The sequence below is a fragment of the Balaenoptera borealis genome (genome assembly GCF_965194805.1).
Source record: "Balaenoptera borealis genome assembly, chromosome: 20".
Taxonomy (NCBI): Eukaryota; Metazoa; Chordata; class Mammalia; order Artiodactyla; family Balaenopteridae; genus Balaenoptera; species Balaenoptera borealis.
Genome location: NC_138879.1, coordinates 11,552,534 through 11,580,436, shown reverse-complemented (window position 1 = coordinate 11,580,436; position 27,903 = coordinate 11,552,534). Strand labels below are relative to the sequence as shown.

General features: G+C 45.4%; 1 protein-coding gene across 6 annotated transcripts in view; it reads right to left on the bottom strand.

The window, feature by feature from the left end:
* RPTOR (regulatory associated protein of MTOR complex 1) overlaps positions 1-27,903 on the bottom strand; it is a 451,485-nt gene that overhangs the window by 87,853 nt on the left and 335,729 nt on the right. For all 6 annotated transcript variants that reach the window (XM_082372791.1, XM_082372792.1, XM_082372793.1 and 3 more), the window contains 3 exons: positions 8,692-8,792; positions 8,007-8,151; positions 318-393 (listed from right to left, as the gene is read on the bottom strand). In XM_082372791.1, the coding sequence (XP_082228917.1) occupies positions 318-393; positions 8,007-8,151; positions 8,692-8,792 (322 nt within the window). The remainder of the gene's footprint in view (positions 1-317; positions 394-8,006; positions 8,152-8,691; positions 8,793-27,903) is intronic.

Genomic DNA, 27,903 nt, shown 5'->3' with positions numbered 1-27,903 from the left:
TGGCCACTGGGCAGCAGGGCCGCAAGTCGAGAGCATCCGTTCATGGTAAGAAGGCTGAGAACCTGGGATCAGGCAGTGCGCATCAAGAAAAGCAGACCTATGACAGCAACACTGTAGAGAAGATGTTTTTAAGAGCTGACCATTTCATAATCTAACTTTAACTCCTGGTTGGTGCAATCTTTTAAGCTTCTGGATAATGCATCTTCTCCCAGGTGGGTGAGGGCTGTCTCTGACACCCGACCAGGGGCTCTGCAGACCAGGTGGCCAGAGAAGCAGCTGCCGCAGTGGACCATGTAGGATGCCCTGGGAGGACTCACCCGAAATGCCGTGCCTTCTTCGATGATGGTCGGCAGCTGGGAGAGACAAATGTCGACAGCCAGGTCCCAGGCTTGCCTGGGGAGAGAGCAGAGAGGAACCCACAAAGCATTACTGACGGGCTCACCCAGAGGGACCCGACAGCAGAGCAGCCCGTGGGTGGCTGAGTCGGGGCAGAGCCGCTGGTGAAGGGCACAGGAGGCGAGGAACTCTCAGCTAGCTATAGCCGTTTTCTTTATGACAGCTTTTCTCTTCAAATTGAAAGGAGAAAAAGCTCAGGAAAAATAAAGAGACTTGTCCACTTTCTAACGCAGTTTCTGCCCCCAACTTGAGCCCACCTAGTGCAGCAGCCTGCCCACGCTGATGGCAGCTGAGGCACTGGGTGACCGGACCATGGCAGCATCACACACAAACCTGCCATGAAAGGCCGTGGTCAGGCCAAGGCGCTTCACCAGAGACGGGCCAGGTGGGGCTGGGAGAAAGGGTCCGCCTCGGCCCACCCACTGCCAGGCCCCTGCACCCCTCTGTGGGTGGTCGGCACCTGTGCCCAACACAAACCACTTGGGACAAGACAGGTGGTGCTCTGTACGCTGGGGATGCAGCAGCCTCTTTGATGAGTAGGCCTGGCCACCTTCTCCAACTTCCTGTGGCGCCGGACCCAGCTCCGCACGCTTACAAGATGTGCAAGACAAGGTGGTGCCGACTGGGTCATGGTGTCACCTCCCCAGGGTCAGTTTCACCACCTGTGAGGCAGGCTAAAGATTGTGTCTCCCACACAGGGTCCCATGAAGGCCTCGGAGGATGGCTGACATGTAGGGACACACACAGAGGCCTGCTATTTCCTGGCAACGTTTAACACCGATTCTAAACTGGACACAAACGATCCTCTTACTTTCTCTGTGGTCCCAGATCCAAGTGCGGATTCCCAAGGATATAACGATTTTCTCACTCTGACCCCCCCTTTCTTTTAGAAACGTGCTCCTCGTGGAAAGAAAGTGATGGTCAGAACAAGGGGTTTAGTTTCCAGTATTGCAATCTCTTCCCAGCGCAATTTCCTGACACACTCAAGGATTCCATGTTAGGTTTATTTAGACTAATAACTGCCTGTTTGTGTGCAAGAGGCACCTTTTCATGGGTCTTCATAAAGGATCAAAACAAGAATGAAAAATGAAAACATGCAGAAAAACAGTAAAAATGTAAGATGAACAAAAGACTAGAGAACTCTTTTTCATTTTTCAAATATGTGGAATATATTTCTTTTTTCCCAGACTGGCCCCTTCTGCACAAGCACACCCTTCCCCCACCAATCTAATTAAGAGGCAATCAGGAGATAATCAAAAGTTCCTCAAAGTGCCGGCAATAAATAGCTCCCATATGCTCAATAAGTGCCCAGACTGCAGGCGAAATGGTTATTCTGCAGCATTGAGGGAGACACTTACTCTCTGTTAAGACAGAAGTCAAGTCAGTTATTGCAATTAAGCTCTATAAAGATTCCTTGAATTTAATCAAATAAAAAGTTTTAACTTCAAGAGTTAGAAGAAAGTGTCCACCAGTTGGGGGGAGGTGACGTGGGCAGAGGGGGTCCAGGGCAGCTGGTGGTCTTGCTACAGCAGCTACACAGTGGGCACCCCGAAACTGCACCTTCTGTAAAGCTGGCTTCTGTGCCCTCTTTCAGAACCATCTCCTCAAAATCACGAGGCAAGAAGAATTATAACCCATTAAAGACGTCCCTGCTGGGGTGTCCTAGACAGAGTATCAGAGGAACTAGGCTGCCCTGGCGAGACCTACTACTGCCGCCTCAGTCCTTTCCAAGGAGCGAAACAAAACCTGACGCAGCTGCAGTGGGGCCTGGGAGCAAATCTTCTGAGAAGCGTGGCCCGTTGGGCCTACCGGCTCCCCAGGGTTGGCCCCCACCTGGGTCCAATCACTCAGTGAGGTCGAGTCCCGCCAGCCAGAAAAGCAGCTCAGAGGAGACTGCTGGCTTGAAAGGAAGCCCCGGAGGAGGGACTCACCTGTGTCACCGGGAGCAAGGCAGGGCCATGACTGGAGGGGCACAGCTGTCTAAGTGAGAGGGGACAAGGGACTCCGTTCAAGGCACCGAGGAGGACAGGAGGAAAGGAGAGGGCGTGGGAGAACACCTAAGACCTACTGGACACCGAGGGGCCAAACAGACTGCCAGCCAGCAGTGAGGCTGCAGCGAGCCCCAGGCCGAGGCCGGGAGAGAGCAGCAGGCTGGCACTGGGCTAGCCGGCCTCCCTCTGGGGCCTGTGGTCGTTGATTCTGTACAAAAGGAAAGGGTCAGGTTGGGGACCTCAGTTCCCATCAAGCCCTAGATCACATGGCAGCCTTTTCAGCAGCACGACGGTACCCTCTGCTGAGCATTTACTCAGTTGGTTAAAAGTGGCTACATTTTCTAGGGTAAAATCAAAACGAACTTGGAGTCTTAATTTGGGATTCTCACTAAGGAAAAGTGGGAAAGCAAGTCCTGTAGAACCTTGAGCCGTGGCACCCAGGCGAGCATGGAACTTGGGAGGTGTCCCCGTTCGCACTTCCCACAGCCCCTGTGACCAGCCGCACAGGCTGCGCCCCCAGGGAGGGAGGATCCCGGGCCTCCCCACCCCGCAGCGCAGACCAGCCCGGCTCTGAGCCGTGGGCTGCTGATGAATCACGGCCTGGAGAACGTGCCATCCAGGCAAGAGCTCGGGTTTTCAGGAAACGGGCCTAAGATGGCAGGCACCCAAGGAGTGGGCTGGGAGGACAGCCTTCCAAGAGCGCCCGGCTCCATCTGCACTGATCAGTCAGCCAGCCAGGCTCGCTCGATGGGAAGGAATGCACAGGTTATTACCACGGAGAAATGCAAGGTTTCAGGACCTGCTGAAATTGAAAGTGAAGGCAAACGGCTCTCCGATGGCTTTGCATCAAAAATTAAACAGAAGCCGGGTGCTGAGCATTTCATCATTGGCACCCCCGCCTGAAACAAAGTGTGAATGTGTATGACTTTGTGTTTTAACCTCAATTTTTGTTAGGCTTTGTTCCCTTCCTCCCCCTGCTGAAAATTCAACCTCTCCATCACCACCCAAGGAATATAGTAACTAGATGGTAAATTATTTATTCCAAATGCTCTTTCCGATTACCTTGGCTGTGCACTCCCTGGGGACGTACAAACTTTCATCTATTTACGAGATGGGAGAAAGAGCTATGGGCATTGTTGTTGAGTGTTTCATCACCCAAATGAGCTCTGCTGAAAGCCCACGGCAACGCTTCACTGGCAAGGAGCCCATGCGGCGCCTCGGACCTCAGGGGCGGCTGGCAAACCTGAGTGCAGGTGAGCATGACCTTTCAGGTTTCCAGGCCTCACATTCTCCTGCCTTTGCATCTGAGCCCACTGCCTGTTCCCTCCGCTCTCCCACCTCCCCTAAGGACAGGACTTTGAGCTGGACACCTGCCACCCAGGACAGAGACCACATCCCCAGCCTCCCTAGACCAGGCACCACACACGGCCGCGGGGAAGAGCGGAGATCCGTGTCCCTCCCGTGAGCCACTCAGCTACACAGGAAAGAGGAACAAATCCCCATTTGTAAAGCCACTGGATCTGGTGTTACCAACTGATATTCCAACCACTACCTTTAACTACCCCCAGGGGAGGAGGGAAAACATGTGGCAGTCTTTCCATCTTAACCAAGTCAGTGGCCCTCAACGTGGCTGCATGCCCTATACAGCTGCCTGACCCAGTGTTTATACCAAGTATTTCTGGTCTCTGACTTGGCATGAGACAATTCTGCATGATGTCATAAAGAAATAAAGGTTATCACCCACCCTGAGTGGTTTTCTCCTCCCTAGATCTACAACACGGTAGCACGGTCCAATCAGAGGGCCGTGTTAAATGTGGCGGCTGGACACAATACCAGGACCCCACATAGTCCGACCCTGAGTCTGTGTCTGCAGTGACACGAGGGCCACGTGCAAGGGCGTGACGCCCACCTGGAAACGCACAACGTGTCCAGGCTGGGTCGCCAGTGCTTGATACTCAATAAATACTCAGGCATGATTTCACACCTTTTTAGAAAGGCTTTTTATGTTCTTTACAAGGCCTCCCAGTGTCCTGTGCATAGTGAGTATGCAACTACTTGTTAAATTATCCCTGCAACTGTTGTTTCAGTAACAATCCCGTTTGCTGTACGTTTGCTGTACAGTAACAAATATGGGACGAGTCTAATGCATGTGAATGATTTCCAACTCAGGATTTTAATGAGCTCTTTCTACAACATTTAAAAAATACCAAATGAGATCAAGTGCAGGTACTAAACCTCAGGGAATTCTACTAGTTACATTTTTTTTCATGCAAAGAAGCACACAATGATTCTTCTGTCTCCAGTTTTGCATTTTTGACAAGGGAGACTTCAACCTTAATAACTTAATTTTAAAAAATAGCTTTTAGTGTTTCAAAGGCTTAAAACATCTACATGTAGATTTTTAATTACAAAAGTAATATCTACCAACTTTTAAAAGGGAGCATTCTCATTCCAATCCTCCTGTCCTGGTATTAGCACCATTAGCATCTTGTTATAATTCTATCCAGCCCTTTTCCCACGCATAACAGAGAGGTAATTATACTGCTGATACAGTCTGGTGTTCTGTTTTTGTCATTTAACATATATTTTGTATAATAATAAATAATCTTCACAAACAAAGTTTTAAGATGGCTTACATTTTTTCAAATATATGTATCTCAATTACATCCCCATTCTGTTAGGTACTGGGATTCTCCCCGGTTTCCCCTTTTATAGCTAATATTCTGACAAACGGCATTCTTTTTCAAAGCCTCTCTGACTGTCTCACCAGTCCCGTTCCTTGGTTCTTCCTCAGCAACCTGCTTAGTCCCTCTCCTGAGCTGGAATGGGTGGATGCAAAGTGGACAGGGCAGCAGGGGCTGGAGTGAAGCGGGAGATGTCAGGGTCCAACAATGCCGGCTGGGAATGTGCTGGTCCAGGCTGGGTCAGGGGTCAGGCCGCCTCCCTGTCCAGGGCTGTGATCCCCAGAGCCCTCCCTCACAGCATCCTAATGCTGACCCCCACCTCTGAGTCCGCTTCCCAAAGAACCCAACGTGCAACAACCAGGATTCGCCTAAAAGGGAGCGGGGAGGGTATCAGGCCACAGACAGTGCGCTTTGCAGGATGGAGGGACTAGATTGTACTCAAGTCTTCAGGGTGCATATCAGCTGCAGAGGGGCCCTGGAATGCGCAGGGAGGTTGGAACCAGGGAAGTAGAAAGACCCCAAGGGTGCATGTATGACTGCTAGCAATTGCACGCGCCCCGGGATACCCGGGAGGCTTTCCACATGTTTATCTGGGTCTCTGTGGGTTGCTGTGTTAGCTCACGTTTATCTGTACAACAAATAAATACAAATGAGGATTTGTTTTATGAGATTCACGGAGAGCTAAACTCGCAGGCAAGAGGGCCATATTCCTAGTTTTAGAGGAGGGCATGGAAAGGTATCAGTAACAGAGACGGGAGGGATTATGAGACGCTGCTGTTAGACTTTGGACCTTATATTAAACAGCACTTATACAAATCCCAGAATTCAGAAATGTTCTAAGAGGCCAATACTAGAGAAAGATCTGTGGGATGATGAAGAGAGACAGGTGTGACTGTTCCGCACCGGCCATCTCTGCGTGCTTCCTCCCTGGGTCCCCTTCTCCTGCTGTCATCTTCCCTGTCTGTTCTGTCTGCTCTCTGCTCAGGCTGTGCTCCTTACTCTCTTCTCCGGGACAACACGTTCTTTTTTACTCTTTGCAGCTGAGCACATCTTAGAGGAGGCAGTTTTATATCCAGAGAAACATGCACAAAAAGGAAGACTGTCCCATGGACTTGGTGGGGTGGGCAGATGGAGGGAAGGATATAGGCCGCTTCTCGCTAAAAGCTGGCGCCTCGCGTCCACCCTGTATTTCCTCCTCCTGGGGGGAATTGCTTGGCCAGTGGCCCCAGTCACCCAGGAGGCCGTTCACACTGGGCAGCTGGTGTGATGCCCTTTTCCTGTGGCTTAACTAGTGTTCCATCCATGACTAGTCGCAGCACTGACCCTGTTCAGATCTTTTTTCTTTTTCTTTCCTTTTTAATAATAGATGTTTTATAAAAACCTGGTTCAGAAAAAAATAGAATTTAAGGCATCACTTTACTTAAAGGATAAGGCTGTTTTGAGGATCTCCTCCTTCAGAAATGTGGGTTTTCTTTCGAATTATTTATCCTAAGCATTAGAGAGGCTTTTCAACCCCACCTCCCCAGTTCTAACCTTCATGGAGTGAAGGAAACTGCGCCTGCTGTCCTGCCACTCTGTTCACACAGGATCTAAACTGCTGCACAGAGACTCTTCGTGCGGTCTACTCCTATTTCTCTGTTTCTCCGTAACTTGTTCTCTAGTTTATTCTATAAGCTCTTCCAAAGGATATGGATGAGGCATGTTTTAACTTGATTTCTGTTCATAGTCTGGTGCTTGGCCAGCATAGTGCATCTTGATTTATCTCACAGATAAGAATGTTAATTCCTGATTTTCCTTGAGTGGATGAGAGGAGGTGAGTTTACCATCTTCTTCTTAGTTCTCTGGGTTTACAGAGTTGGGGGAAAGTGGTCATGCACATATTAAAAAAAAAAAAAATCACTACCCAAAATAAACCTGACCATGAAAATACACCATAGAATGGTTTTTAGGGCTAAACTTAAGTGAATTACTCTTTTTAAATATTTTGTATTAGGATTTCTCTCTGGATATAACTAAGACACATTTTCCTTTGTTACTGCCCCATTTTAGTACTTCCTCAAATTCTGCTTGTGTCACAAAAGCAAGGAAACAGGAAGAAACCAAACGCCTTCAGATATAATGTCTAGATTCAAAACAATTTCCATTATTACTGCTGTTATCATACTGTACTTACTACTAGCAGTAGTGTAAGGAGCAGTAATCCAGTTTTTTTTTTTTTTTTTTTTTTAAATATCTATTTATCTATTTGGCCGCGCCGGGTCTTAGTTTGGTATGCGGGATCTTCGTTGCAGCATGTGGGATCTTTAGTTACGGCATGTGGGCTCTTAGTTGCAGCATGCGGGATCTAGTTCCCTGACCAGGGATTGAACCCAGGCCCCCTGCACTGGAAGCGCAGAGTCTTAACCACTGGACCACCAGGGAAGTCCCAGTAATCCAGTTTTGAAGGAAATTTATAATCAACATACAAGCATCACAAAGATCACACTCGTGGGTGTGTGTGTGTGACAGCGTGTGTATATGTGTGAAATAAGCATGCAAATTAACTGGTCATGAACCCAACAGTTTTAATTCTCTGGAGCAATCTTGGATACACTTCATGAATTCAGCTGGCAGTTTCTTTCCTCAATACCAATCCCTACAGAGTCAGAAACTCACCCGCAGGCCCTCTCCGCCCCGAGCTATGAACTGCAGGGCCTCTGTAGGCACTGGTCCCGCTCAGCCCTGGATGACCCTTAGAGGCACCTGCACTTCTGCAGGGGACTCAGGCAGAGCTGAGGGTCGACCTTATTAACTTGTGTACACCACTCAGGCCTCCACGTTTGGAGCCACGTCTTGCTATTTTGTTCAGATAATTCCCTTACACTTGGACTATCGCAGAAACGGGAAAACCATGCTCCTTAGAGAACCTGATGCTGGTCTGGGGAGAGACACTTACCACATGGCGTGCATGTACGTGGGGGGCAGGCGTGGGCTGCTGACGGGGGTGCAGTTATACGACCTCATGATCCTTTCCGCCAATAAAAAATTTCGAAACAGACTAGCCACCAACAGGTCCTGTCTGAAGAGCTTCTGGAAGAGATCTGAGGGCAGAGAAAAGATAAAAAGGTGACTTCAGTGACTCACGTCCAGCATTTAAAGCCAAATATACAAATATACTGTCCTTCTACCAGAAGTTGCAACAAGCAGGTTGGAACTGACATGCACATTCTCCACTGGCAGCACCTACATGACACACGTAATGTGAACAAACAGCAGAACCCAACCAACCGGTCACAGAAAAACATGAACGTGTCTTATACTATAGTAGTAATTGGGTTTTAAGAAATATGGATGGTGTGTGACTAGGAAGGCAGATGAGCCCTGAATCTGCCCTGAAAACACTAAGGACCCGAGCAGACGCTTCTCTGAACTCGCCCTGCAGCACTGCTCTCGACCTGACGCGCGATTCACTTCATCCTCGCAGAACCTTCGGGGCCCCTGCCTTCTCCCGCCCACCCCCTCAGGTTTCTTCACTGAGGGGAACTCAGTCCTCCCATTCGACTTCTCTCACACGCCAGCGCCAGAGTCTCCTGACTCCGGGGCAGCAGCCTTCCCGCCAGCCCACGGCCGGGCAGCCTCACCCCGAGGAAGCACGTTCCACGCGATGGTGTCCGTGATGGCCGTGAAGATCCAGTTCAGCTCGCCCAGGGGGGTCCTCCTGTCGTTCAGCCGCCCGGGGATCCTAGGGAACACGAAACGGTCACGGAGATGGAAACAGGTGACACAGGCAGGAGGCGGTGGGGAGAGAAGGGGTAAGGGGACGATGACGCGTCAGACGGGGGTTGGGGGGAGGCTCGGCCACGCCAGGAGGACCTCCTTGCCTCGCCGTGATCTTTGAGACTCCTGTACGTCTAACCTCACATCTTAAAACTCAGCCTCCACTTCACTTTCTTCCCTTCCCCATCTGCACAGGAGCAGCGGGTGGGCCCCTCCAGCACCCCCGTGTGACAGCAGGCACAGAGCTCTGCTGACCAGGCAGGCCCCCGGGGCCCTGGAGCCCCCCACAGCCTTGCTCTCAGCCTCCAAGTGGACGGGCCCCACACCCTAATCAAGACACTCCTGTCGGGCAGGACACGGGTCACCTCCCAGAAGCCGAGGGCAACAGGAAGACCTCTGTGGGCCCAGCTCTTCACCACACAATCCTTCACCTGTTCAACATCAAAACAGACCTAGTCAGGCCTAGATTCCACCTCTTAAATTCACACGTAGTCCTGGGCGCAGCATCGCTGGACTGAAAATGCGAGCGGTGAGGATGTGAGAGGTGGGCCAGCAGCATCACAGGCCTCCCAGTGGGGCGTGTGAGGGGAGCTGGGCTTGCTTCCCCGGCCCCCGTGGGGAAATTCGAGCACAGGAAGAAAAAACGCGACAGACAACCGGGCGACACTCTTTTGAGTGATGCTCAATTTGCGGCCACTCACATACGATGCCTTGGGTGTATGAGCTGGCACAATCCTTCTGGAAAGGACAGACACACGAAGGACAGAAAACATCTGTATCCTTTCCTCAGTAAGTCTGCTCCCAAGAATCAATCTTGAACCAGAAACGAAGAATGTGGAAACAAGGTATGTTTTGCAGTGTTTTATTTATAACAGTGAAAAGTCAGAAACTACCTATGTGACCAATAATAGAGAAATGATTAATTGTGGAACAACCACAATGAAATAACTACAAGCTATTAAACTGTTGTTTATGAATATTTTAATGATATGAGGAAAAGACTGCTTTGTAACCTTAAGTAAAGAAGCGGGACAAATATCGTGCCATCATAATTATACACAACACGTGCAAGGAGAGCCGACCAGGAGGAAAGCCCCGCAGTGAGGCAGTGGCGACAGTCTCCTTGTCTTCACATCTGCACGCAGTCAGCATTGGCTGCCACGCCTCTGCCCACTCACCCGCCTCTCGCCCTGGCAGCTGGTGGTGACAGGACGGCGTTCTTGGAGGAAGGAGGGTCTGCTGAGGTCTATTTCCAAACCTGGACCAAGCGCATCATGGGTGTGTGCAGTGCCCCTTGAGTCAGGTGAAGCAACACAGCCCCGGCTGGCTCCTTGGGGTTTGACCCTTGGGAAAGGCCGCTGCGTCCCCAGCGGTGAGGAGATGCTCCTGAGACTCCCCGCCCTGCTGCCGGCACTGCGGCCGAGCCATCGGAGGGAACAGAGGCCACTCCTTGTCAGGCGGAGGTCAGTGTGCATTTAGGTGTTTTTAAAATCCTCATCTTGTGACGATCGCTGGCAGATAAATGCAAAACTAAGACTCCCACTATGATCTCCTGAAAATTCTACTGATATCTTTCACTAAAGCTCATCATGAAACCACAGACCAAGCCATCTGCCCGACGGATTTCAGACAGACCTGGGAACCATTCAAAGTGATTAATCAACCAATCATTGCAAGACCCATCTGCATTTGGCAGCCTGGGATGACAAAGGTGGAAGTGAGTCCCACTTCCCTCCCTTTTCACGTCATTTAGAATTAAGTCACTTCAAAAAAAAAAAAAAAAGAATTAAGTCACTTCAGAAACTACTTGTTTCCATTTTCCTTTCTGTAGTTGATCCTAAGGACGTCAAAACCCAACCCGCTCTGGAAGCCATCTGGGTCAGCGATGCAGGGCCACGAAGAAAGGCACAGCACAGTGTCAAGCTCAGGACACATTTCGTTACACAAGTTTCTTTCACCTAACCCTCCCCCCAATTTCATTAATAATCAAGGTGGTTCTTTTAAAATTTAAACCCACAGTGTTAATCAAGGACTAACTTCTATGTGAAAAGCACAAAAAGCTATAGTTTAGGAACAGATCATGGAATTGGGAGATGAGAAAAACGAACTCTAGTCCCAGCTGTGCATGTCTGGGTAACTTCTGGCGTCTTGTTCCTCTGCTCTGAGTCACCCAGGTTAACCTCATATGCAAAATGGGGACCAAAATAAAGTGGATAGCACTTCCAAAGAAGATGCAGCAGAGAGCCAGCAGACACTTCCTTGGAAAATGCATGCCACCTCCTCAAACTCCTCATCACCGCTGTCTGCCGTTGGATTTATTCTCACCTCCCCCGACATCTGGGTTCACCTACAGCTTCCAGCACTGCCCACTGTGTGGAGCCTGACTCCAGCAATGGCGACTCTGCTTCTGGATCTTACAAGATGACCCAACCTGAGGTGTCTGCCTTCACCCCTTGCTTGCTGTCTTCACAGCTCAAATTTAACATGTCTAAAATCAAGCTCATCCTCATTACTGCCATCTTCTTCTCCCCTGTAGCATGTGTCCTCGCTCCAAGAGTCCCCGTGGATTCTCTTCCATCAGAGCTCGAACCCTCAGAGACAGGGCCCACTCATCTCTTCCCCAAGTGTAGCTCGTGTTTCCTGCTTCTTGCAAGGCACCTCTTCCACTGTTTTTTGGTAACCACTCCCACTGCAAAGGTATCCTCAATGGCCTTCTTGATCCAATTCATACTAGGCAGGGTGACGGCCCCCGGTATACCTTTGTTCAAAAATCTACAGGGTTCTCTGCCTACTGCTGCAGTGGTTTCAAATAGTTCCCTCTATTTCAACAAAATCTCACTTGGAATAAAGGAAAGCAGAGTTCCTCTGGCTGGAGGGGTGGGGGCTGGGAGCCACCAGCTTCCCAGTGGCCCACGCCTCCCCCGATGGGCCACTGCGAGGCCTCCGAGGAGCAAGGGAGAAAACACTGCCAGTGGAGTTGGGTAGAAAGTTTCCACTTGGCTTCAAAGCCATCAACTTGACACAATAAACTTTGAAACTAGTTCCCTCTGGTTGGGTCCATTACCTCGCAGTTGGACAAAAATATCAAACTCAGTCTCCTCTCATTTGCCCACTTGGAACAGCCTCCCACCTGCCTTGGGCTGGTTCTGGCTCAGTCTTCACAAGCGAAGCCCAACTTCCCTGTCCATGAAGATGTCTTGACCACAACAGCCTTTGCTCAGGTCCTTTTCAACTGCATCTCCCTCGGGATTTCTTTGGCAGCCCACCGACTGCTTACTTTTCTTTTTATTTATTCAGTGTTGCTCCATGCATGTTAATTATCTGTGTAACTAGGTAATAAATTCCTTGTAGGCAATGACTTACTTTCCTCGATGTAAATCAGTCTCTTCACAGATTCTGGTGGAGTGCTGAGCACATGCACGAGCTCACAGCCCACACATCTGACTCATGTTACTTCCCTACTTAAGAACATTTGCTCCCACTTGGCCAGCAGCTCCCTGAACCCCGTGTGGTGGAGGGACTGACATGGAGGGGCACCGCCCAGACCCCCCAAGAGGGGCCGGCTGCTCAGCGGGAGGAGTATGGTCGGGTACACCGTGCAGCTGGGAGACGAGCCCGTCTCAGCCGTCAGGCTGGCCCCAGCTGATGATCCCCGGGCCAGAAGTGCGGGGCCTCCACAGGCGGCCTGTGCTCCGCAGCTCAGCATCATGGCCGCGACTTCTTCGCCTCCCTCCCGTGCTTCTCCCCAATAAGCTTGTGTCCCTTGTCTCTGTGTCTGCCCCCATCAACCAGCCAGCACCGTGGTCTGGGGTAGATGTCTCACCCTGCCTGTCCTCACCTCCGTTCGTTACTTTCTGTGTCTCCCCAGCTTCCTCTCTTGCCAACACGCCGATGTCTAGCTACACGGAACTTGTCCTCCTCAAACAGCTCACGTGCCTCCAGACCTGCGCAGACGCCCTCCTGCCTCCCTGGCCCAGGGGTCCCCCCAGGCTTTCAGGTTCTGCTCTGAGGCCCCCACAGAATTCCGTAAACGACAGCTGGTGCCCGGGCTACGTCTCCCACTAGGCTCGGGGCTCTTGGACGGCAGGCCCACGTGCTTCCTCGTGCTAACCTACTGTTCACACATAGCATCTAATGCATAACAGATACATATTTGATGAGTGAGTGGATGGATTCTTGCTGCATGATCACAGCTCTGTGTAAATAAAATGCTAAATGAAAAACTATGGTTTCCAAGAAAATGACACAAACTCACTAAAAATACTCAAGTGATAAGAAGATAACACAAATCATCCCAAATTTCAACATCTAAGAACCAGTAGAAACATTTTGGTGACCATTCCTTCAGATATCTCTTTATGCACAAAATCAAATAATTTTAAATGCACTGAAATAACAATATGAAAAGACATGCTACATTTTTATTAAAAACATCCACCAATACACTTAGGAAAAAAGTCTGGGAGGGTCTGCACCGAAGTAGTAACAACAATTATCTTGGCATGGTGGAGATTATGGATGATTTTAATTCTTTTTGCTTATCTGTATTTAATAATATATATGCTGAAAACACGCTACTTGCATAATAAAGAAAAATGAAACTTTTTTTTAATAAGAGGGAAGCCAAGCAAGTTTACCCGAAAAGGGAAAACATTTGAAAACTTCATGTTTTATGAATTTACATCATCTCATATTCAGTTCAAATAAAGGAGGATGCACTTTTACTCTGTCTGCTTTAAATGGCTTTATGAAAATGATGGTGCAGAGAACTTTGGGCTAATTCATTTACTTAATGCAAATAATTCATTACTTAGAAATGCTCTGTGACTAAGAAAATGGGGAGGCAAACCCAGCAATTTAAAAAAAATTCATTCATTCATTCATTTATTTATATTTTAGCTGTGCCAGGTCTTAGTTGTAGCACGCGGGTTCTTTGTTGTGGCATGTGGGATCTTCTTTTAGTTGCTGCATGCGGATTCTTAGTGGCGGCATGCAAACTCTTAGTTGCGGCATGCATGTGGGATTTGTTCCCCAAACAGGGATCGAACCCTGGGCCCCCTGCATTGGGAGCGTGGAGTCTTACCCACTGGACCACCAGGGAAATCCCCAGCAATTTTTTTAAAAAATAATACTTTCGAATATCCAGGTCCGTATATACTGGTTAGATATTTGATTAGACAAAGCCAGATAAACTAGACCAGGGTTCTCAACCTGCGGGGTAAGGGACAGTGCTCATGATGTCACCAAAAGGAGTCCCTGAATATGTGTGCAGGTACATTTTCTCAATCAGTTAATGCTATACTGAAACCAGATGTGTGCGCGCGCGGACACACACAATCTCAATCATTCTAAAAATTCAGCTGAGTGGGAAAAGAAAACTACTTGACATAAATGAAGGTTGGGAACTTCTGTCCTAGATAGTACATTTTGGGACATATTTCTTCATATGCTGACATTCTGCTCAACTGGACCAAGCCACATCTCTATAAGACTTCTTTCTAATGTCTCTTTATTTAAAATTGTGTACAATTCAACACTAATATTATCTGTATTTCCTATTACACAATGGCTTTTTTCTAGCCATTCACAGATTTCAAGTGATGATCATCCAAGTCCATTTCAGTGTGTATGGAACCTGCAGTTTATAAAGTGTGATATGGTTTGTTTGCAGCCTGAATGGTTTGCAGTTTTACAGAAGAGTCCCCCTTTAACTGGACTGCAGGACTACGTCTGAGTAGTCAGGAAGAAGGAAATGAGAAACACGCAGTAAGAAAGCCTGGTTGGAAATGTAGCCACACTTGTTTAAATGCAGAAAGCCTGTGGACGATGCACTCCGCTCTCAACACTCACCCAGAGACACTCAACTGTGCAGCCACTGGGATGCTATCTTAGTGCTGAGTCAGCCGGGCCCTAAATTACATCTGCAAAGCCTGGGGCGCACGGTTCAATTACTCTCTTAGGGTTTAGAAGACCTCCTGGCAATGGCAGGTGAGGTGACTCAGATCATTCTCCCACTGAGAACAACCAGAAAGGCTGTGTGTGTGTGTGTGTGTGTGTGTGTGTGTGTGTGTGTGTGTGTGTGTAAATCTTTTTGAAGGCAATGGAAGGCTGGCAAGGCTGTGGGGAATCGTGGCGCCAAAACCTGAGAGAGAAAAGCCCCAGGCTTGAGCCGGCACCTGGGGCTCCATTTGTCCCAGAGTTACCTGGCAACTCTGAGAGGCAGAGAGCCTAAGCTGAGCTTGGCAGACTCACAGGCTGGAGAACAAAAACTGAGGGCCCACCAAGGAGATGGAGCTCAGGTAAAACCCCCAGTCTTGGAGCTGGGTGCAAAGGATGAACTAGAAATAACACAGACCTCACAGCCTCAAATCATCCCAGATTTCTGTGCAATTTCCATTTTCAATTTGCAACATTCAGTAAAAAATAACCAAGCATTTATAATAAATATAAATGGAATATAATCGATAATAATTTTGAATCACTATGTTGTACACCTGAAAATAATATAATATTGTAAATCAACTATACCTCAAAAAAACTCCAAACAAAAAAACAAACAAAACACCGCCAGGCATTTCTAGGTTTAAAACCAAGAAAAACAACTGACAAGAGAAAGAGATGGACACAGGATTCAGATATTGGCAATATCAGACACCAACTTCAAAATAATTTTACTTAATATGTTCACAGAATTAATGCACAGGAAGGAAAACTCTGGCAGAGAACTGGAAACTATAAAATAAACTCTGGAAATCCGGGAACCTCAAGAACTTAACAATACAGTATATTAAATTTAAAAACTCAATAGATGGGCTGAACAGCAGATCAGACAACACTGAAGAGAGATATGGAAGACAGTTCAGAAAAAAAAAATACTCAAAATTAAGCAAAAGAGACAAGAGATTGGGACATAAGAAAAAAATACATAAGAAACAGTGGCTATTGTGAAAAGACCTAAGATGTACATACTGGCATCCCCAAAAGAGAAAATGGAATAGAAGCAATATTCAAAAACACAATGGCTCAGGGACTTCCCTGGTGGTCCAGTGGGTGGGCTCCACACTCCCAATGCAGGGGGCCCGGGTTCGATTCCTGGTTGGGGAATGAGATCCTGCATGCACGCCGCAACTAAAAGTCCCCATGCCGCAACTAGGAGTCCACATGCCGCAACTAAAGATCCTGCATGCCGCAACGAAGATCCCGCATGCCTCAACTAAGCCCTGGCACAGCCTAAATAAATAAATAAATATTTAAATAAATAAATTTTAAAAAAGCATTTAAATAATGCAAAAAAGGAGTCACTCTTTAAAAAAAAAATATGATGGCTCAGAATTTTCTACAACTGATGAAAGACATCAAGGCACAGTGTCTAGTGAGCTCAGGCTGTTGTAACAAAATACCATAGACTGGGTGGCTTAACCAACTGAAATTTATTTCTTCACAGTTCTGGAGACTACAAGTCCAAGATCAGGGTGCCAGCATGGTCAGGTTCTGGTGAGGACGCTCTTCCTGGGGGCCATAATTCAGTCTATAGCACTCAGGTTGAAGAAATGCTATAGTCATAAAGCAGGACAAATACAAGTAATGCCCACATAGGCACATCAAAATAAAACCGCCAAAATCCAAGACAAAGAGAACTTCCTAAAAATAGTCAGAGGAAAAAATGCATATAACTTTCAAGGGAACATGTATTAGCAAGGGTCTCGTCAGGAGACAAAAACCATGCCAGTAAATTAAGCAGAGAAAATTTAATATTAAATGCTTTAACTAAAATATGGAGATTAACTAACTACTAAGAAGGACAAAAAGAACTCTAAAAAAGACAGGATTGGTATCTGTAGGGAGTAGCTACTTCCTCTTCAGCTCAGGGAGTACACCCAAAGAAGGAGCAAATTTGGAAGAGGCCCCACCCAAGGCTAAGACTTAGATCTTGCTGGAGAGGGTGTGGCTGCACCCCACTGGATTATAGAGAAAATCATTACCCCTCAGAATACAGGTGCATAAATCTTTAATAAAACATTAGTAAGTCAAATCCAGCAGTATATCAAAGGGTAATACACCATGATCAAATGGGGTTAATCACAGGAATGCAAGGTTTGTTTAACATTTGAACATCAATAATGTAATGAAACTATTAACAGAACAAAGGAGAATAAATTATTATCTTAACAGATGTAGAAAAAGCATTTGATAAATTTCAACACCTGTTCATGATAAAAACTCTCAGGAAACTACTATATACAAAAGACAACTTCCTCAACCTGATAAAGGATATCTATGAAAAATTCACAACTCACATTACCCTTAGTGATATAAGATAAAATGGTTTCCCCTAACTGATCCTTAATTAGGATCACAGCTTGGAGGCCCAGTTTCATCACTTCTATTTAACTTTGTAGTGGAGGCATTGGCCAGTGCAGTAAAGCAAGAAAAAGGAATTAAAGACATAAAGATATGAAAGGAAGAAGTAAAATTGTATTTATTTGCAGATGACACAATTATATACATAGAAGATCTTAAGGAATCTATAAAACAGGTATCAGAACTAATTAGTGAGTTTAGCATAGTTAGAAAAATGAGGCTATTATACAAAAATCAAATGCATTTCTACATGCTATCATTGAACAATATAAAAACTGAAATTAATTTAACAAACTATTTGCAAAATATATACAGTTAAAACTACAAAGCATCAAGACAACTAAGTCAGTATGTGATAATGATCATGGTTGATGAACCCACTTAGTGCTACAGAAAAACCATGAATAAATATCTAAATTAGACTGAGGACTCCAAGAACTAGAAAAGGGTAGAATGGAATATACCACAGTTAAAAACACAAGTTTGGAGCTATAAAGTTTGGGTTTGGTTCTTGAACTTTTACTTACTATTGTATGACTCTACTTCTTTTATGCTCCATCCCTTGAAAACGCCAATAAGGACCCACTTTTTTGGATTAAGTTAAATGAGATGATGTACGTGAAGCACAATGGCTGATATATAGTAGGTACTCAGGTAGATGCACATACAGCTCTAACAATAAACTGACTCTCAAGAAAGGTCCCTTGTCAGGGAACTAAGATCCCACAAGCTGTGCAGTGAGGCCAAAGAAAAAAGAAAAGAAAGAACTGTTGGGAGGATACCCAGTGAACTACAACAAGAATGTCCAGTAATGATGGTGATACAGGTGAAATGCCTCAATGTCCAGCAGATGCCTGCAGCCTCCGTCACTTCTCTGCAGTACTTAAAATTCCAGAAACTAAATACAACAGTCAGCAACAAAAGAGGAAGATCTGGTCCAGCATCACTACATGATGGGGGTTAATGTCCTCCTGGGCATGTGACATGCACTGTTGACTGAAAGCTTCTCTCTGGACACCCAATCCTGATCTCACTGACCAGACCTCTGACCAGAACCAGGCAGAGGCCTGAGGATCTCCACTGCTCTCACACAGTGACCTCGAAGCATCTGTCCCTGACTTCCTCGTTGTAAGATGTATCCCCTCGGAATCCCCTTGAACAGCTCTGACCACTCCCCTCAACAGAGAACTTCACTTTATACTGCATTTGTCACAGTCAGAGATGTTTGATGCCATTTGCTGAATTCATGGGATTAAAATGAAAAGTAAACAACAACAACAAACTACAAAGTATTGCTGCAATAAATTTTTAAAAGACTTAACTGGGGAGACACACCACGCTAATGGCAGAAGACTCAGTATTGTTAAGACAAGAATTCTCCTCAAATTGGTCTACACATGCAACGCAATCACAGTACAAATCCCAGCAGGCTTGTTAGAAACTGATGAGCTGATTCTAAAATTGACATGGAAATGCAAGGAGCTAGAATAGCCAAAACCATTTTGAAAGGGAACAGATTTCCAGTAAAGCTACAATGATCAAGACAGTGTGGTTCTGGCATAAGGATAGACATAGAGATCTATGTCATAGGACAAAGCAAAAGGACTACACAATTACATTCAAATGATTTTTGTCAAAGGTACCAAAGTAATTTAATGGGAAAAAGACTTTATTTCCATGATGGTGTGGGAACAAATGTACATCCATACAGAAAAAACTGACCCTTGACTCACTGCACGTCATGTATAAAAGTTAACTTGAAGCGGACAATAAACTTAAACATAAAAGTTAAAACTATAACAGTTTTAGGAGAAAATCTTCACTACCCTGGGGTACGCAAAGATTTCTTAGGTGGGGCACAAAAGTATAAATCATAAAAGAAAAAACTATTAGGTCGGATTTTATCCAAATGAAAAACTCCTGGTCTTTAGGAGATTGTTGTGAAAATGAAAACAAAAGTCAGACTGACCAAAAATATTCACAAGATGTAGATCTGACAATGATTTATATCCAAAATATGTAAAGGTCTCTTGAAGACAAACAACACAATTAAAAAGTTGGCAAGAGACATGAATATACATTTTATTAAAGAATATAAATTAATGGCCAATAGCACATGAAGAGTCACTTAGCACCATTAGTCACTAGGCAAATGCTAGTTAAAGCCTCAGGACACAGCATCACACACCCATTAGACAGCTAAGATTAAAGAGACTAAGAACACCAAGTATCAACGTGGATGCAGAACATCTGGCCACTCACACATGACTGGGGCGAATGCTGAGCTGGGAAGTTTCTGATAAAGTTAAACACACACCTGTCACAGCACCCAGCCATTCCATTCTTCAGACACAAAAGAATACAGTATCATCTTCTATTTATCTGAAGCTCTAGAAAAGATAAATCTAATGTATGAGAAAAAGCAGATCAATGGTTGTTTGGGTCTGGGGGCTAGGGTGGGGGATTAACTGGGATGAGGTACAAGGGAACTTTCAGGACATATTTTGAGTGTGATGGTGGTCCCATGGGTGTATAAAGCTGTCAAGACTCATCAAACTATATACTTAAAGTGAGTTCATTTTATTGAATGTAAGCTATATTTCAACAATGTCAATTTAAAAATGTAAAAACAAGGGCTTCCCTGGTGGCGCAGTGGTTAAGAATCCACCTGCCAATGCTGGGGACATGGGTTTGAGCCCGGGTCTGGGAAGATCCCACATGCTGTGGAGCAACTAAGCCCGTGAGCCACAACCACTGAGACTGCGAGCCACAACTACTGAGCCCGCGCACCACAACTACTGGAGCCCACGCACCTAGAGCTTGTGCTGCACAAGAGAAGCCACTGCAATAAGAAGCCCGCGCACTGCGACAAAGAGTAGCCCCCACTCGCCACAACTAGAGAAAGCCTGCGCGCAGCAGCAAAGACCCAATGCAGCCAAAAATAAATAAATAATTTTTAAAAAATGTAAAAACAAATGAAGGGGAAATTACAGCATTTTCAAACAATAAAAATATAACTTTTCACTGGCAAACCTGCACTAAAGGGAATAAAGAAAAATGATCTCAGATGGAAGCTCTGAGGTGCAGGAAGGAATGAAAGACAATAGAAGATGTAAATATGTGGGTAAAAATAAGTATTAACTCTATAGAATATTAATAATGTTTATGGAGATGATAATATATGGAGAGTTAAAATATATGACAGTAATTGTATACAATTAAGGAAGTGAGTAAACGAAGTTAATTGTTCTAAGGTCCTTGCCATCACCTGGAAAGTGGTAAAAGTACTAATTTATATTAGACTTTAATAAGCCGGGGGTTGCCAAAACTATGGCCCTCGGGCCAAATCCAGCCAGCAGCCTATTTTTTGTATGGCTTGAAAGCTAATAACAAGCCTTATAATTTTAAAGGGCTGTAACAGAAGATAAAGAAGAATAAACAACAGAGGCTTTATGTGGCTCACAGAGGCTTAAGTGTTCACTGCCTGGCCTTTAACAGAAAACACAAGGAGACCATGGCTCTGGGTAGCCACTCGAGTGTAGGAAAAGAACACATAGTTATTAACAAGCCAAAAGAAGGGGAGGAAGGGTAGTAAAACTGTTAATCAATCTAAAAGATGGCAATGCAGGAGAAAAAAAGGAAGGTGTAAAAAAGAAATGGGGGAAAAAACAAAAAAGAAACAGGGTGGTAGATTTAAACTCAAATATGTCAATTATTATACCAACTATAAAAAGACTTGATACTTCAATTAAAGTCACCAATTTTGGGGATGTCTCTGGTGGCTCAGTGGTTAAGAATCCACCTGCCAACGCAGGGGACACGGGTTCGAGCCCTGGTCCGGGAAGATCCCACATGCCGTGGAGCAACTAAGCCCGTGCGCCACCACTACTGAGCCTGTGCTCTAGAGCCCGTGTGCCACAACTACTGAAGCCTGCGCGCATAGAGCCCGTGCTCTGCAACAAGAGGAGCCACCACAATGAGAAGCCTGTGCACTGCAACGAAGAGTAGCCCCCGCTCGCTGCAACTAGAGGAAGCCCGCGTGCATCAACAAAGACCCAACACAGCCAAAAATAAATAAATAAATAAATAAATAAATACATTTATAAAAAATAAAATCAAAAAATTTTAGTCTAGATTTAAAAACAGAAAAGTCAACTATATCCTGCTAAAAACAGATACACCTTAAATATATAAAGCTATAGAAATATATATAAAGATACCTGCTTAAATATATATAAAATTATTTACATATCATACATAAAATTATGTACACACACATTATGTATATACATATGAAAAGACACACTCTACAAACACTAACCAAATGATAGCTGTATGGGTACGCTACTATCCTACAAAGTGGACTCTGGCAAAGGCATTACCAGAGATGAAGAGTGACATTTCTTGGTGACAAAAGGTTCAATTCGTTCTACCAGGAAGGGGAAATCAGTCACGGCTAATGTGTCCTTCTGCAGTTCTGAAGGACAAAGCATGTGGTCAAAATGGGAATGGGCTTTTAATTTAAAGTAAAATGACAATAAATTGTCAAAATTACTTCTTGAACAAGAAGAGAAGAGGAAGTTGAGGTATATGTATCAGCAAACGTTTAATTAAAAATGTGGCAGGTTATAGGAAACCATAACATGGCATTAGGCTGAGGGCACAACAGGCATTCAGGATGATGGAAGAAATTTTCACATACTGAGGTATGGGTAAGTCATTCTGGCTTATACATGATTTGGCCTGAAGTTTATGTTAACTAGAACAGCCTGTCTTATAGCCTGTTTATCATACATTGTACAACTGCTTTAACCACTAAAGAAAAGAATGCAATATCCAGGGAATTCCCTAGGGGTCCAGTGGTTAGGACTCGGCACTTTCATTGCTGGGGCCCGGGTTCAAGCCCTGCTCGGGCAACTAAGATTCTGTAAGCTATGCGGCATGGCCAAAAAAAAAAAAAAAAATGCAGAGTATCCAGAAGAATTTCCACTTGAAAACAGGGATAAATGCCTCCCTTCCTATGACACCCATGCTAGTTCCCCTTCAAAGATAAGTTCCCTTCTCAGATGCCAAGGTCATGCTGCCTTGCAGTGTAGCTGCTAATCTGTCTCTTTTGAAAGCTTGAAGGGATGTACCTCTGTCATGTTTGGTGTATATTCTTTGTTCTGACAGGATATAAAACTGTGCTGAAAACCATGCTTCTCCAGAGCAGCTCCTCAGAGCTACTGAGAGGCTGTCCTGGACTACAGCCCTCAGTTTGGCTCAAATAAAACTCTCTTCTATCCTTTATTATAGATTGTTTACTGATTATTTGCGTCAACAGGGACAATCAATAGGAAAAGACGAGCTACATATTAAGAGCACTGACAACTCGAGGTTGGACCATTAGGGAGCCAGTATGTCCAGGTCCTCAGGGAACATAAGAGGCTCTCAGACTTTTTTGATCACAACTCCTAGTAAGAAATGCATTTTGCATGGTGACCTGATATACACATATACACAATCATATGTAAATGTACACATTCAAACAATAGGGCCAGAGAGCATTCATGTTGCTAGAAAAACAAGGATATTTTCTAACCTTTTCTCTTTTTTTTAATGCAAGGCTGTGACCCACCAAACTGATTTTACAGGCACTAATAAACTATGACCTGCAGTTTAAAAAAATGTTGACTTAAATGAAGCTCTTGTTAATTTCTCCTGGAAGATACTGGCTATCAAAATAGTTTGATGGTGAACAAAGCACCTGAGAGATGTGAGAGATTAGAAAATTACATAATTCTACCTCTGAATAAGCTGACTGATATTTTTCAAAAGCCACACAGGCAGCTTGTTTCCGAATGATTTTTTAAAAATCTGTACTGAGCCTTAAAATCGAACGGTTTATGTGTGCAGCTCTGCTGTTCCTCACATCCCTTTCCTTCTGCCTTTAACAGCTCCCACAGAACAGAAGCCTGCCAATCTTTACTTGTGAAGCAAATGTAGAAAAATGTATCTTAAAATCCTGGGGGGAAAGGAGTGATGATTTCCAAGGCTCAGTGGTGAGCAGGAGTTAAAACAACACTGGAGATAAATCTCCCTTTTACTGAATTTATTACAGAGTGATAAACTATTGCCCATTCGCGGAGCCAGCCAACAACAGCACCAGTACTGGCACGAGTCCCTCTGGAGATTGCGAACAAAAGCCAGAGAGACACGGGGTCAAAGAGAGGGAAGGAGCAGTTTCCCACGTGCTTATTCAATATGTTTACGACACAATGAAAACAGGTTCTTTTCTATTAAATAGTACAGAAATAAATCTGAACCTAAGATTATTTTTTAAGCATTCCCTGAAAAAACCTGATTTTCTTTGGCCTTCCTGGTGTCAAGGCTGATCTTCAGACAGACCCTTTACTGAGAGCTATAGGCCCAGGAGCCAAGCAGAAGTCTCCTCCAAGCAGAGTACTCTGAAAAGCTGCTAAAAAGCCTGTAACATTCGGAAAAGGCAGTTTCTAAAATGAGGGGAAGAGGCGAAATCCAGACGAGCTCCAGGGAGCACCCCTCTTGGTCCAGACGGGCAAGGAGCACTTCCCTCCTGAGATGCTCCCCTACCTTCAGGCTGTGCTCTCCAGGTGTCCCCGCTTGAATGTACTGAAGCACCCTCACAGGGAGCTTCTCGGTAAAGAAGGTGGGAGGAGGGGAGGGGGAGGGGGAGGGTGGGGCTGTTGGAGGGCGGAGCTGGCCTGCTCAGCAGCAGACTTGGACTTAACGCCTCCAAGTGTTTCATACAGATTGATCCTAACCTTTCTAGGCCATGGGATGCCAGGGTTACTCCACACCTCGTGCTGAGTAGGACTGCCGGCAGTCTTGCTGGAAATTCTGTCTCTTCCCGTCAATTTGTTAAAACACCACAGAAACGATAGTTTCCAAATACAATCAGGTTGCGTTTGCTGTTCTTGATCTTCCAGGATAATTTTCCTCTGAGGTTTTCCTGGCAGGGCTGCATTAAATAGACATGAGAGCTCCTCTTCCTCCCAGGTACCTGGTGCCCCGGAGACCAGACACTTAGACTCATGAAACTCATGCCACCTCCCTTGTAAGACCTTTCCTGATATGTCCCCAACCAAAATGAACCCTTCCTCCCTCTCAACATCCACACACGAACTTGCAGAATGTTAAGGGATCCTTCAGTTTACACGCAGCACAGAGATAAGGGGGTGGAATCAGAGAGGCCTGCGTGTGAACCCTCCAGGCTCTGCCACTTCTCACTGTGTGACTCTGGGCAGGTTACCTAACCTCTCTGCGACTCAGCCACATCATCTGTACCACCCAGCCCCACAGGAACTAGAAAAGTGGAATAAGTTAACACCTAACAAGTTCGCACAAAACCTGGTACATCGTAAGGGCTCAGAAATTATAGCTGCTCCTATTTATTTGCTACAAACCCCCCACAAGTTCTAAAACAAATTAAATCAGAAATTTTGGAAGTGCCCAAATAAACTCAACCCCTAAGTTTAATATAACAAACATGATAATTTTTTGAGCAACCTAAGTTACATGTAGCACATTTTCACTTTTGTAACTTGTAAAGTAGCCTTTGGGAAAATAATTCCAAATTATATATCTGAGAAGAACTCACATCCAAAATATATAAAGACCACTTACAATTCAATAATCAGAAGACAACCCAGAGAAAGTGTGGGTAAAGATGTTAACGGGCACTTTGCCATAGAAGATAGATAGCAAATGAGCACAGGAAAGGTGCTCCACATGGCGCGCCTTAGTGAGTTCAAATTAAAACCCCACACTCACAAGAATGGCTATAATCAAAGGAGCAGGCGATGACAAACGTGGAGAGGATGTGGAAAAACCCACCTCTCAGGCACTGCTGATGGGAATGTGAAATGCTACAGCCACTTTGGAAAATAATTTGGCAATTTCTTAGAAGTTAAACATAAATTTGACCATATGACCCAGCAATTCCACTCCTAGGAATCCACCCAGGAGAAATGAAAATAAATGTCCATATAAAGGCTCGTACATGAGTATTCATAGCAACATTCCTCCTAAGAGCCATTGACTGATGATCAATGATATGGATAAATAAAGAAATGGAATACCATTCAACAATAAAAAGGAATAAAATACTGGTACATGCTATAATATCAATAAATCCTGAAAATATTATGCTAAGTAAAAAAAAAAAAAAAAAAATCCAGACAAAGAAGACCCCATTGTTTGATTCCACTTACATGGAATGTCCAGAAAAGACAAATATACAGAAAAGAAAGTAGATTAGTGGTTGTCTGGAGCTGGGGTAGCAATGGGATTAACTATAAATGGGCACAAGGGATCTTATTAGAGTGATGGGAATGTGTTAAAACTGGATTATGGTGATAGTTGCATAAATCAGGGAATTTACTAAAAACCATTGAGTTGTACACTTAAAGTGGTGTGTAAATTACACCCAATAAAGCTGTTGGAAAAAGTACAACAAAGACAACCCCCTCAAATGCCCTAATTGGATATATAAGTGATACTACAAAACCCACTTTATTTTCAAAATGTCATGTTTTCTGCATTGACCCAACAATGAGGCAGGCTGGAGAGAATCGTTTGTTGTCGAGCTACTTAATTTTGTTACACTAAAATTCTACTTTTTTTTTTTTTTTCTTTTTTCTGGCTGTGCCGCATGGCTTGCGGGATATTAGTTCCCGGACCAGGGATTGAACCTGGGCCCTCAGAAGTAAAAGCACGGAGTCCTAACCACTGGACCGCCAGGGAATTCCCCAAATTCTACTTCTTAGTAGATGTAAAATTTTCTCTCTTCCCATTTTTCCTTTCTTTCCCTTAATAAACCAGTAGTTTTTTTCCACTTGGAAGTCATCTATTTCTTGCTTTTCCTGGCATCCCCAAAACTCATGCTGCCTGGGTCGGAGGGGCCTTACACATCGTCTCCAGTGCAACCAACCTCCTGGTTCACCTCGCCCCTCACAGCCCTCACTCTGCCTGGGGTGCGCCCCCTGCTACCCAGCTCGTCTTGGGGGTTTTGACCACCGGGCGGTTCTTCGGGATACCAAGACCGCTTTCGCTGAAGCTCCCGCCCGGCAGCTCTGACGCTAGCACTTCTTGGTACCAGACAGATACATGTAATTCACCTGAATCTCATGAGTCTTCCATTATCTAAAACAGTTACCTGTCATTCCAGAGCCTTCTCTGCTCCAGGCTCAAAATCCCAGTTCCTTAAAGTGCTTCTCACATGGCCGCCCACTCCATGTCCCACCCCATCCCCTCAGGGTCTATCACCTCCCTTCTCTAGATTTTTCTATTTCTGGAGCAGTCATTTCGAAGAGTTGACCCAAATTAAGTTCAGTTTACTAAAATACTGACTTTTTCCACAGGGGCTAGTGTTCTATCAAATTTTCCAAATCCCATACTTATACATGTGATTTCTGGGGACCACTGTGAGATCTATATACATAATTCTGATCATCTGCATTTAGCTACTCAGCATGTCAAGACCTTTTTATATTCTAGTATTGGGTTCACCTCAAAGTTTTCTTAATATGAGCAAATTCTTAGTTTAGCTCTCATTACTTCTAATAACAGTACCGTTACTGTTGATTTGAATTTCTGAAAACTTTTTGCATCATTTTGCTCTACTTTCTATGGTTAATTATTAAACGCATCCTTGTTGTAGCAGAAGAATGGTGCCATCATGAGATCGTGCAATGGTGAGGCGAGTTGTTGGTGCTGTCACATCTAAACTGACTCCTGCTATACCTGGAATAGAAGGAGGAGCATTCTGGCTGCGATCCCAGTAGTAAAAAGCAAAGCTTTATAGCTCTAAGACATGATACATGGCACACCAAATTGACCTGGGCCATCATTCATGGAAGTAATCTTACAGATCTTGCAAAAGGACCAGCTGACCACCTTCTTCAGGTAAGATGAGGGACAACCCTCCCTGTGGCTTTCCAGTTGTACCCATTCTCCATCTTGCAAACAGAGCGCATCCATCAGGCTTTGTACTACCGCTCCCTTTGGTGGAAAGCTGCAGCTAACAGACTTACAGAGCAAAGCATGGCCGGTGTTCCTTGCCACTGATCCAAATACTGCCTCCTCTGTGAAGCCCAGCCCGTGGGTCCTCCTCCATGGAGTTGGCCCCAGAATCTCCAGCTTGCCAAGGGCTCTCTCCTCTCTGGACCACTATCCACTCACAGACATTCACTGACTGCCCACTACACGCTGTCCACACAGGAGAGGAGGCCAACCTCTTACCAACCTCTTACTGAGCGTCCAGTCCAATCTCAGCTCCAAGAGGCTTGCAGCCTAGTGAGCTCAGGCCTTCCTTGTTAATGGTTCTACAGATATGAACCTGAGCCCCCTGATCAGTTTTTAAGCTCTTGAGGACACACCATCTCGTACACTGTTAGTCTTCTCCCATCATCACCCCCTAGCACCTGGTGTGGTACACACCGCTGGCACGCCAACACTTGCCGGTGGCTGGCATGGAAGCGTAAACGTCACCGCATACCCATACAGCAACCCAGCAACTATAGTTGGAAACAATCTGGCTCCATCTCCTATTTAGGTGCTAACCAAGCTACTAAGTGCTCAGCTGCCCTGTGTGACGTAGTGATTTGAGTCAGACTTGAGAGGCCACTGTGAACCCTCTAAGTGCGTTAATTCTAAATACCGGACCTACGAATGCCCTTCCAGGGCGGCACTTGGAG